Consider the following 12,679-nt stretch of genomic DNA (forward strand, 5'->3'; position numbering starts at 1 on the left):
ATTTGTAGCTTCAAAAAGACAAACACTTAATTTTTGAACACGTGTCTTTTATAAGGGAATGTGGTACTTGTACAATTATGATTCTGAAGGAAATAGTAAAAATATATCTATCTATTATTGTCACAAAAGCAAAATATCAGTAGTCGGTACAAATTTGAGGGAAAATTCTCATTGCCATTTTTTTTTATTAAACTAGCATTACTTTTTAAGTACACATTCTCAAGTGATTCAAGACAAGCAAACAATCTACAATATAACAGATCAAAGTACAAACAACAGAAAAAAAGTACATTTGATTGATATTAATGGCATAACAGAGAGTGTCAATTTTTATCTGGGATTAAATAATGAAATTGTATGTTTTACAGTATATTGATTGTTTCACCGAAAAAAGAAAAAATAGTAATATAAATTATATCTTATATTAATGCTTAACAACATATGGCAAGTTTTTTACATTTTTTTTATTTTTTATTTGTGTGTGATTTAAAAACACTGGCTTTCGACTCTTATATACCAAGGGTGTCTGTCAAAACAACAATCACCACAATAAAATTTCAAGCACATACTCAACACTTACATGTAACTGTCTCACTACAAAGAAAAAAAAAAGAAAATAAAAAAAACACACACACACAACTTACATAACTTGCAGTGATATTTCAGTGGATAGAATAACACAATTTCACACATATTTACATTCACAGTTTTTTTTCAGTATTCATCCTTATGGGATGATGTATAAAAACATAATGCAAATACATAAAGAAAATGCATATACATGCATATCACACATGACAAAATATTGATCTCTTGTTTTATCACTTTTTTTTTTCCTTTCTTTTTTTAATATTTATTTTATTTTCTTTAATCAACATTATATACAGTAATGCAGCAGGATGTTGTTTTAATGACATGCAGCTGCATTTGTTTTGTGTTTTTTCAGTGATGGTTACTGTCATCTGTCAGCATGTAAAAGCACAGCTGCTCAAAGTTTCTTCACCCTGACTGTTCCATTTGACTGTCAGTCATTCTATTGTTCTTGGCATTTCTTTGCTTGTCATAAGCCTAAATATATATCTTTGCCACTGGACCAAGAATTACTCAATTAAATTCTTCAGCTTTTAATCATCTTAAATAACCATAGTATTCTTAAAATTGGGTTATGTTAATGAAAAAAAAAAAAAAACCTTAGTATTTTACTCTGAGGTGTTAGCAGGAATATGTCTTTGGCATTCTGCAGTCAGACGGAGGGACACAGTGGCCTCTATGCTGCTCGGGTTGACCCGGAAGTGATTGTGTGCAGGCTGGATAGCCACTATAAACTGACGTTTAAAGGTCTTACTCAGAATTATATAAAGAAAAGGGTTGATGCAGCTGTTAGCATAACCCATGCTAATAGCAACGTGATAGGTATAATAAAAAGAGGCACTGGGTTTCTGTATTCCCAGATGGACAAGCTGAAGGATGTAGTATGGAGCCCAACAGATGAAAAAAACCAAACAGATGGCCACAGCCATCCGAGTCACACTTTTAGTGCGCACCTGTTGGTTCCTTGGTGGAAGAGGTGCCACTGAGGTAGACATGTGCTTCAAGATTTTAAAGAACGCCACACAGATAATCATGAGCGGAAGGGCGAACGCCAGCACAAACTGGTAGATAGTGAACCAGCAGATGTTGATGGATGGATTTGGAAGCAGGAGAGCACATCCCACCTGGCCGTTGTGGAGAGGCATCAAGCCAGTGTACATTAAGACAGGAGTAATGGAGATGAGAGAAAGCACCCACACCATCCCCACCACACCACCGGCGACACAGGTTGTCCGGATGTGGTTAAAGCGGAACGGGTGGACAGTAGCCACGTACCGGTCCAAGGTCATAACTGTGAGAATGTAGGTGCTCACTGTCTGGCTGTTCGAATCTAGGGCAGAGATGACTTTGCACATAGTGGCTCCGAAACACCAAGATCCGTTGCCCAAGAGCTGGTGAATAAGAAAAGGCATGCCGAGGAGGAAAAGCAAATCCACAATAGAGAGACTGAATATGAAAATGTCTGGTACTGTTTGTTTAGCCTGGCATTTGGTCTTTTTAATGATGGTGTAGATGACAATAGAATTTCCAATGATGCCCAAAAAACATATGGTCCCAAAAATACTGGGCAAGATGGCATTTCCATTCTGATCCCCCATGGTCACTAAACACACAATGAAATCACACATAAGAACGATATCCAAATGTGGTGTGTGTGCGTTTATTATTGTGATGGGTATTGAAGAGAGAGGACTCAAATGCGAGGGCAAAATGACAGTCTTTAATCAAACAAAGGAGAGCCACAGGAAAATCCAACTTAGGAGTACAAAGATGAAAACCAAGGATGACCCGAAGGCTGGATCTAACAAACACAGGAAACCTCTGTGGCCGGAACGTCAAGAAGGCTGGCGAGGCGGAGGCTTAAACCGGGCTCAGGGGAGAGCCGGGGATCGGAGCTCGCAGAGCGGAGGCGGCCGCGGCGTAGAACAGCAGGTAAGGTTCTGTGGGGTGCAATGGGTGAGCACAGAGATGTACAGATAGAGATAGTAGACAACTAACTTCACCCCGACTAGACAGGACAGGACAGGACACGACCAACTGCTAACATAGACGCCAAAGGCAACGGCTTCATTCGGAAGTAACAATCTGACAATGAGACACGGGAACGAGAGGGTAGAAGTAGCCCAAATAACAAGGCAAGATGAGAACCAGGTGGAGGGGGAATTATCTTAATGAGAAGTGAAGACAGCTGTGACACAGAAGCGAAGAGCGAGGGAGACAGGAGGGGATAAACCAGCAGGGGGAGACAGAGGGAGAAGAAGAGAGAGATAGAGACAGGATCATGACAAGACCATGACAGTACCCTCTCCTCAAAGAGCGCCTCCAGGCGCTTCAGCGGGGAAATGCTGGCGAGACCGGAGGAAATCATCAATGAGCGAGGGGTCCAGGATATCCTTAGGGGAGACCCAACTCCTCTCCTCAGGACCATACCCCTGCCAATCGACTAAGTATTGGTATCCACGGCCCCGACGCCGCCTATCTATGATCCTGCGGACGGTGTAGACCGGGGAGTCTTCGATACGAACGGCAGAGAAGGACGTGGGAGGGGGGGAGCGAGAGGTCGGTTTAATACAGGAGACGTGAAACACCGGGTGAACACGACGAAGATTATGCGGCAACCGGAGTTTGACGGCGACAGGGTTAACGATTTTGATAATGCGGAACGGCCCGATGAAGCGGGGAGCCAGTTTACGGGAGTCAGACTGGAGGGGTAAATTAGATGTAGAAAGCCAAACCCTCTGACCCGCGGCATAGCGAGGACTCTTGACACGCGATTTATTGGCTGTCACGCACATGCGTCTCTTAGAACGACAAAGTGCGGATCTCACCCTCCTCCAGGTTCGTTTACAGCGACTGATAAAGGTCTGAACGGACGGGCAGTGAGAATCGGTCTCTTGGGACGAAAATAAGGGCGGTTGATAGCCGAGGCAACATTGAAAGGGAGAGATACCAGAGGCCGAGGAGGGGAGGGAATTATGAGCATACTCAGCCCAGGAAAGCTGTTCGACCCAAGATGAGGGATTGCGAAAGGCTAGACTGCGGAGCATGCGGGCAACAATCTGATTGGCTCGCTCGGCCTGGCCGTTAGTCTGGGGGTGAAAACCCGAGGAAAGGCTAGCAGTGGCCCCTATGAGACGGCAAAATTCTTTCCAGAACTGCGAGGCGAATTGCGGACCCCTATCGGACACGACGTCGGTGGGCAACCCGTGATACTTAAACACATAATCAAGCATAATCTGGGCCGTTTCCTTCGCAGAGGGCAGTTTGATAAGAGGAATGAAGTGCGCCGATTTTGAGAAGCGGTCGACTACCGTCAGGATGACAGTCTTGCCGGCTGAGGGCGGAAGACCGGTGATAAAGTCGAGAGCTATATGGGACCACGGGCGAGAGGGAACAGGAAGCGGTCGGAGAAGACCAGCAGGCGGAGAGTTGCCTGCTTTGGTTTGGGCACAGACGGAGCAGGCAGCGATAAAGCGGCGCGCATCACGTTCTAAAGAGGGCCACCAGAAACGCTGGCGGATAAATGCGACAGTGCCTCGAGCACCGGGATGAACCGCTAGTCTAGAAGAATGAGCCCATTGAAGAACCGCTAATCGCGTGGGAATAGGGACAAAAAGGCTGCCCCTAGGGCAGTTACGGGGAGTAGCGACGTGAGAGAGAGCGCGTTTAACCTGTCTCTCGATCCCCCAGACCGTAGCCCCCACCACCCGACCGGAAGGGATAATTTCCTCTCGGGGGGTGCGGCCGATCGAGGGATCGAAGAGTCGAGACAACGCATCTGGTTTACCGTTCTTAGAGCCCGGACGGTATGAAATGACAAAATCAAAACGCGTAAAGAAAAGGGCCCAGCGAGCCTGACGCGAGTTCAATCTCTTGGCGGAGCGAATGTATTCTAAATTGCGATGATCCGTCAAAACAATAAAAGGAACAGAGGATCCCTCTAACCACTGCCGCCACTCACCCAATGCCAGGCGGATGGCGAGGAGCTCTCGATTCCCGACATCATAATTACGTTCAGCGGGGGAAAGGCGGTGGGAGAAGTACGCGCAAGGGTGTATCTTATTATCCGACGCTGACCGATGGGAAAGAACGGCTCCCACCCCCACCTCGGAGGCATCGACCTCAACGATAAACTGTCTTGAGCTATCTGGGGTGCGGAGGATGGGTGCGGACGTAAAAAGGGTCTTTAGCCGGTCAAACGCCTCCTGCGCAGAACCGGACCAACTGAAACGAGACTTAACCGAAGTGAGGGCAGTGAGTGGCGCGGCCACCTGACTGAAGTTGCGTATAAAGCGGCGATAAAAATTAGCAAAACCGAGAAAGCGCTGTAGCGAGACACGAGACTCAGGGACGGGCCAATCGAGCACGGCCTGGACCTTGGTAGGGTCCATCTTGATCCCCTCTGCCGAGATAACGGAGCCTAAAAACGTTATAGACGAAGCATGAAAGGAGCACTTCTCGGCCTTAACAAAGAGTCGATTCTCAAGCAAACGTTGGAGAACGCGGCGAACGTGCTGCACATGAACCTGGAGAGAGGGCGAAAAAATCAAAATGTCATCGAGATAGACAAAAACGAATAAATTGAGCATATCCCGAAGGACGTCATTGATCAGAGCCTGAAAGACAGCGGGGGCGTTAACCAATCCGAAGGGGAGGACCCTATACTCGAAGTGGCCGAGGGGCGTGTTAAAGGCGGTCTTCCACTCGTCCCCCTCCCGAATGCGTACGAGATGGTAGGCGTTACGTAGGTCGAGCTTGGTAAAGACTTTTGCCCCCTGCAGGATATCGAAGGCTGAGGACATCAGTGGCAAGGGGTAACGATTCTTAATCGTGATGTCGTTCAGCCCCCGATAATCAATGCATGGGCGTAAAGAACCGTCTTTCTTCTTAACAAAAAAGAATCCGGCGCCGGCAGGCGACGAGGACGGAACGATTGTGCCGGCGCTGAGAGACTCAGATAAATAATTCTCTAAAGCCTCCCGTTCAGGAGCAGAAAGAGAATAGAGCCTACCCCGAGGGGGCGTGGTCCCCGGGCGGAGATCAATAGCGCAGTCATACGGACGGTGGGGCGGAAGAGACATGGCTCGAGAACGGCTGAAAACCCCTCGCAAATCGTGATACTCCTCCGGAACCCCAGTCAGATCTCCCGTCTCCTCCTGCAACACAGAAACAGAAGACACGGGGGGAACAGCCGAGGCTAAACACTTAACATGACACGACAACTTCCAAGACAAAACAGACCCCCTAGCCCAGTCAATGTGTGGATTGTGAAGTTCTAACCAAGGGTGCCCCAGTACTAAAGGGGTAAAAGGAGACTGAAAAATTAAAAAGGAAACGGTCTCTTTATGGTTGCCAGAAATGGTTAGAGTTAATGGGATAGTCTGTTTCTGTACCCTAGGTAGGGCGCTGCCATCAAGGGCAAATAAAGAGGTGAAGTCACTTAGCGGTGTGAGCGGAATACCTTGTTGGAGCGCCCACTTCTCATCCAAAAAGTTTCCCTCGGCCCCAGAGTCAATCAAGGCCGCACAGGAGGCTGACGACCCCGCCCACTGGAGGTGCGCTGGAAGTATCGTGCAGGAAGTGGAAGGAATGGTCTTAGTGGTAGCGCTCGCCAGCAACCCTCCTCCTACTGGCGAGCGTTGGCTTTTACTGGACACGAAAACACAAAGTGAGAGGCACTAGCACAGTACATGCAGAGGCGGTTAGAGATCCTCCTCTGACGCTCCTTAGGCGAAATACGCAGGCCACCCAGCTGCATGGGTTCCGGTTCTGAGTGGGAGGGGCTGACTCGAGGCGGCGAGAAGAGACTCTCCTCTAGGCGATGAGCACGACGGCGCTGTTCAAACCGTCTCTCCACCCGGATGGCCAGGTCGATAAGGTCGTCGAGCCGGGCGGGGATTTCACGGACAAGGACCTCGTCCCGCACCTCTGGAGACAAGCCCTCCAGGAAGCGAGCAGTCAGTGCGGGTTGGTTCCACCCACAGGTGGTAGCGAGGGTCCGGAACTCAACGGAGAAATCCGGCACGGATCGTCTTCCCTGCCGGAGTGTGGAAAGCCGACGGGACGCCTCCTCTCCGTAGGCGGAACGGTCGAAGACCCGGATCATCTCCTCCTTGAAGCGCTCAAAGGTTGAGGTGCACTCTGCCTCCGTCTCCCAGTTGGCCGTTCCCCATTCGCGAGCCCGCCCGTGGAGGAGTGAGAGAACGAAAGCCACCCTGGCCCTCTCCTTAGCATATGTAACGGGCTGGAGCGAGAAAACCACCTCACACTGGGTAAGGAAAGCGCGGCACTGAGTTGGCTCACCCGAATAGACCGGAGGATTGTTTATCCGAGGCTCCGTCTGACCCGGAGGAGAATAAGAGGCGGAAGGCTGGAGACGCAGGTTGTGGACCTGGCTGGACAGCTCGGACATTTGGGCAGCCAAAGAACCGACGGCGTGTCGGGTAGCGGAGATGTCCTCCTCATGCTTCCCGAGGAGGACGCCCTGGTGCTCAACGGCGGTCTGGAACGGACTGCCACTCGCTGAGTCCATCGTGGTCAGATTGTTCTGTGATGGGTATTGAAGAGAGAGGACTCAAATGCGAGGGCAAAATGACAGTCTTTAATCAAACAAAGGAGAGCCACAGGAAAATCCAACTTAGGAGTACAAAGATGAAAACCAAGGATGACCCGAAGGCTGGATCTAACAAACACAGGAAACCTCTGTGGCCGGAACGTCAAGAAGGCTGGCGAGGCGGAGGCTTAAACCGGGCTCAGGGGAGAGCCGGGGATCGGAGCTCGCAGAGCGGAGGCGGCCGCGGCGTAGAACAGCAGGTAAGGTTCTGTGGGGTGCAATGGGTGAGCACAGAGATGTACAGATAGAGATAGTAGACAACTAACTTCACCCCGACTAGACAGGACAGGACAGGACACGACCAACTGCTAACATAGACGCCAAAGGCAACGGCTTCATTCGGAAGTAACAATCTGACAATGAGACACGGGAACGAGAGGGTAGAAGTAGCCCAAATAACAAGGCAAGATGAGAACCAGGTGGAGGGGGAATTATCTTAATGAGAAGTGAAGACAGCTGTGACACAGAAGCGAAGAGCGAGGGAGACAGGAGGGGATAAACCAGCAGGGGGAGACAGAGGGAGAAGAAGAGAGAGATAGAGACAGGATCATGACAAGACCATGACAATTATACATAAAAAAGGAGATTAGTGTTGACATGGTGTAGAGCATTTATTAAACAGCTTTTTGTTAATTCTTATGCAAATTAAATAATTTTCATGCAGCTGTTATGGTGATAAACTTAAAAGAAATGGTAGCCACACTTAAAAATAAAGGTGTTTCATGATGCCATAGAAGAACCTTTTTGTTTAAATGGTTCCATAAAGAAACTTTAACATCTAAATATCCTTTCTGTTTCACAAGAGTTTCTTTTTAGCAAAAGAAGATTCCTCCGATTATAAAAAGGTAAGAGAGATGGTTCTTTAAAGTACCTTTGACTGAATGGTTCTTTGTGGTATCAAAAATCTTCTTTTATGGCATTGCTGTGAAGAACCTTTTAAGTACCTTTATTTTTAAGAATGTACAGTCCCTAAAATACATACTTTATATTATGAATGCACATAATAAAAGAAAGAAAGAAAGAAAGAAAGAAAGAAAGAAAAAAAGAAAGAAAGACTGCATTCATACCATATAACATAATTAGTTATATAATAATAATAATAATAATAATAATAATAATAATAATAATAATAATACATGTTACTTTTCCTTAAAACAGTTCATGAAGTAGCTTATGACATATAGCTGATTTGCTCTAAACCAAACCGGATTTCCATCTTCACTTCCACAATATGGTTTCTTTGAAATATGCCTACCTGGTATAAGTCCCGACGAGTTAAAGAGAAGCAAAGACGAGTTTTCGGAATCTTCAGAAATATCCATGTTAAATATTGTGAAAGAAATACCGTATCTTCATTTTCCCTTTGCAGACAAAGCAGCAAATAACTTCAAGTCTCACAGTGAAAGTCACACCTTTGTTACCGTATGGTAGCATAACTCTATACACAATTTCCACCGTACTCATTACATACCTTATCGATTCATGCAATGAATAATAATAATAAAAATATTAATAAAAAATTTGGCTTTACAAATAGGCTATCAGATTTATTTAGGCTACAACGCGGAAAACTTGTTTGAAGACGCACGAGATGAAGAGCAGCAGCATCCACAAGTCTCAGTGTTTCTGCAGAGATGGGTAACACTCACTGTCCTTAGACACCAGATGACACCTCCAGTTATGAAATGGCAACTGCACCTATACATAAGGGCATCACTATTTCGTCTTATTTTTTTTAGGTTTGCAGTTGTTCAGATATTGATGCGAGTCTTGTGTGGGTCTGTTTGTGTTTCCTAACTACTGCACCAACCCAACAAGAGTTGATGTGGATTATTACTCAAATGTACTGTAAATTGGGTTCTGCAGCCAGAAATTTATCTGAATTATGAGGTCCAGCAATGTCACTATTTATCCACTAGATGCCACTACGTTCATCTGTGTGTCATGCTGCATTATTCTCATAGAGAACTGGAAAAACCATTCTCTTCTGTTTTCTTGCAGTACCGATCTGTACTGCAGTTTTCAAGGCGAGATTAAAAGGTTTAGATAAGAGGATAAGCGCATTTGACTCAAATTTCTGATCTATGGTGCACTGTTGATAGCTTCACTGTTAATTCAGTGTGTGAAGTTTATGTTTGGACCTTTCCATCTTTGCGGACCGTAACACGAAGGAAGCGGAAATTAACTACCCGCTTGCTTTTCCCGGAGCTAACGTTACTCCGGAGTCAGGAAAATTAACTGCAAACGTAAGCCCTATAAACATGATTTTACTGTTGTTAAAATCCGGTATTTCTATGTAAGGTTAGTTCTTTATTTCACTGCGTAAGAGGGGTCGGACAGGGAGACGGTCTGCAGTAAGTGTTTTTCCTTATCTAATCAGCAGATAGTTGCATTGTAACTAATGTTCGACTCCTTTTCAGTCAGATTGGTAAAACAAAATAATAATTGTAAGATTAGATTTAGGAAAAATAAAAATTGCGAAGGAAATTCTAGTGGTGTTTGTATATGCTTCACAAGGTTTAAAAGTTTGGTATCAAAACAAATCGCATCTTCACCATAACAGCATTATCATAAACTAATCCGTTCTTCTAACCCAAACTATTTACATACGGAACTGTAGACGAACTATATTGCTCCTATCATAATCAACGAAGCTGTCTAAAAGTCGACGTAACTGACATCCTGGGCTACTTGAATTAAGTTAGGACGAGCTGCCCGGAGGTCAGTCTTCGTTGCATGTTTGTAGTGTATTGACTGCATCATTATAACAGCAAAGTGCTAGAATGTTGCATCACTAGCTGAGTCGAATAGTGGAATGAGCAAATATTTTAGGTGAATCGTTCTATGGCAAGCCATTTTAACATTTAATACACAAACTGCTCTAATTTACTGTTCTAGTCCTTTTTATTTTAAAACACTACTATCTTTTCCATTAAGTAAAAGTACTTACTATTAATAGTCATTACTACTGATTATTTGTTAGGTACTAGTGTCTTTTGTAAAGTTACAAGCACTTATGGAGTATATTTTGATTAGGTACTACTGCTTATTCATTAGGTACTAGTGCTTTTTCATTAGATACTAGTACTTATTTCAATAGTGAAAAACATCTATGGGGATCCATCATTGAGATATCAATATCTCAATATCTTCAGGCTAAAAATCATAACTTTCTGAGGTAAACATTTGCAAATCATTATGTTTTTTCTCCAGTGTAGAAAAGTGTATTTTTTTTTTTTTTTTGTATATTATGGTGAAATAGCGTTATTACAAAAGGAATGTTGCTTATTTTGTTTAATGTTTTAAAATATTTGGCCAAATTGTGCAGCGCTACAAGTACAGCAAACTTTTATTATTATTATTATTATTATTATTATTATTATTATTATTATTATTCATTTTTGTCATTTAAAAAAAAGAAACATTTGTTTGCAAACTATAAGGTTTGAATTTTGTGTTCCCTGTACAGAACCTTAATGTATAAACAATCTGTGTCTGTAGCACCAGTGCTATATGCAAAGAAGGTAACGTACTAGCTCTGATATGATATTTATTGTTTTTTACTACAGGAAAAAGAAGAAAATAATAGATAATAAAACTGTTGTCTCATCTCCATCATGTCTCCAGAGGTCACTCTTAAAGTGACCAACAAATACATTGGGCTACTATGTTTACAGTGTACTATGTTTACACTGTACTATGTTTACAGTGTTTACAAAACTTAAAAAATAAGTTGTCAATGTGCTTGTGTACTAGTGCTGTGTTCGATACATCAATAGGTCATAGAGGTCATTGATGACATGCGCAACTAGATGTTCGAATAGTTCGAATAGTGTTTTATCTAGAGGGAATATTCGAACGTCATGTTTGAGCAATTTTGACAGCCCTACTGGCCACAGAGGAACACAACTGGGTTGCCTGATATAAAGAGACGTAATCCCTGAAAAAGAGCTTCTCAGTTGTGCAATACGGAAATTTCTGCCAAGTGTTACTTGTCTTTGTTAACCTGGCACGCGATCTCTCTTCACTTTAAACGTGCTTGCTTTATGAAAACACCAGTTAGCTTTCAGTTTAGCGATCTCCACTTATTATATTGTTATCAAGTGTTTATTTACCCAAGCAAGACAGAGATAGAGGGGCTGTGAATGTATGAATAACCACAATTTTGCCATGTTTTTCTAATAACGGTGAAGCTGTGGCTTTAATTCCTTTAGAAACAATGTTGTGACCAGCTCCTTGTTGAGAAAGATAATGTAGCTCTTGAGCGATTAAGCTATTTCATTTAGCAGCACTAAAAAGTTTGTTCCCTAATGTCTGACGCACCGTGATCTGAGAGTGACTGAACGTGTGCAGTAGATACAGAAGCGCATTAGTTTAGAACTTATTTGTAGTTTACTTCTTATTTGTATTTTATTTTTAAAATGTATATGATGATTTTAAATATATCAATATGAGTACATTAGAATGTAAATGTATTAGAACTAGTACATTCTAATGTTGTGACTGGTGGGGAGAGCCCAATGTAAGCATGAAACATATGCCATTACCTGTTTTGTTTTGTGGTACAGTTATGGAGGCCCTTCATAATGCAGAGGTCAACTTATAGTTAGCACTGGCCCTAAAGTATGCAGGGTTTCATAACCATATGTTATACAAAATTCTTCTGAGGTAAAATCCAGTGCAGTCATGTATCTGTTACTTCATGGACTTTCTGTTCCTTTTATGTTTCCTTATTTTGGTCATGTCCCGTATTTTGTTTGGTTAATTGATTCATCCCCACCTGTTCTCCATTCCCCAGATTACCTCCACTGTGTTTAAAACCCTGTTTGTTTAGTTCTTCCCTGTCTGCGATTGTCTATGTTACCTCTGTTGAAGTTATTGATGTTCATTAAACTCCTCTTTGGATTTATTATCCTTCTCGCTCGCCTGACTCTCACGCCTGCATACACAGTTTGTAACATTATCGTGATACGTATCGTATCTTGCCCTCTGTATCGTGATACGTATCGTATTGTAACTTGGCTGGTGATACACTGCCCTATTGTGTACAAATTATTTAGTTTTTTTCTACATGGTTTTCTCAAAAAAGTATATCCGTCTCCTTGTTTTCGTTTCCTGTCTAAGCTCCTCCTATATGTTGCTGCCTCATTAATATTGTGATAACCATACTGGGCAGAAATGCTAATTTTAAAACTTGTCTATTAAGTTCTGGATATCTTGGGGCTAAAAGGCTGAAATTAAGCTTTTTAATGAATAAGAATTAGTATATAATGAAAAAGTACTAGTAATTAAAAAAAACACACACACTAGTACCTAAAGAATAAACACTGGTAGCTAAAGAATTATTAGCTAATAAGAGCTATAGTACTTATATGGAAAATATACTAGTATCTAAAAAAGAAGTACTAATAGCATGACAATACTAGTATGGTTAATTGATTAAATGTTAAAACGGCTTTCCATAATCGTTCTCAT

The 12,679-nt window shown here is 43.4% G+C and overlaps 2 protein-coding genes across 4 annotated transcripts in view; one reads left to right on the forward strand and one right to left on the reverse strand.

Moving 5' to 3' along the window:
- Nucleotides 1–1,199: 1,199 nt before the first annotated feature.
- Nucleotides 1,200–8,526, reverse strand: mchr1a (melanin-concentrating hormone receptor 1a). The gene is made up of 2 exons (XM_052558358.1): nucleotides 8,460–8,526; nucleotides 1,200–2,194 (listed from the first exon to the last, which is right to left on the reverse strand). Exons 1-2 carry the CDS (start codon nucleotides 8,524–8,526, stop codon nucleotides 1,200–1,202), a joined length of 1,062 nt encoding a protein of 353 aa, XP_052414318.1.
- A 643-nt stretch (nucleotides 8,527–9,169) lies between these two features.
- The window catches only part of grb2a (growth factor receptor-bound protein 2a), a 49,097-nt gene continuing 45,587 nt past the window's right edge, over nucleotides 9,170–12,679 (forward strand). The window contains exons 1-2 of one of the 3 annotated variants that reach the window (XM_052558372.1): nucleotides 9,170–9,450; nucleotides 9,532–9,558. The gene's annotated coding sequence lies outside the window, so the exon portion shown is untranslated. Of the gene's footprint in view, nucleotides 9,559–12,679 lie in introns of all 3 variants that reach the window. The other 2 variants (XM_052558373.1, XM_052558371.1) reach the window with 2 other exon arrangements.

The sequence above is a fragment of the Carassius gibelio genome, chromosome B6 (genome assembly GCF_023724105.1).
Source record: "Carassius gibelio isolate Cgi1373 ecotype wild population from Czech Republic chromosome B6, carGib1.2-hapl.c, whole genome shotgun sequence".
Classification (NCBI taxonomy): domain Eukaryota; kingdom Metazoa; phylum Chordata; class Actinopteri; order Cypriniformes; family Cyprinidae; genus Carassius; species Carassius gibelio.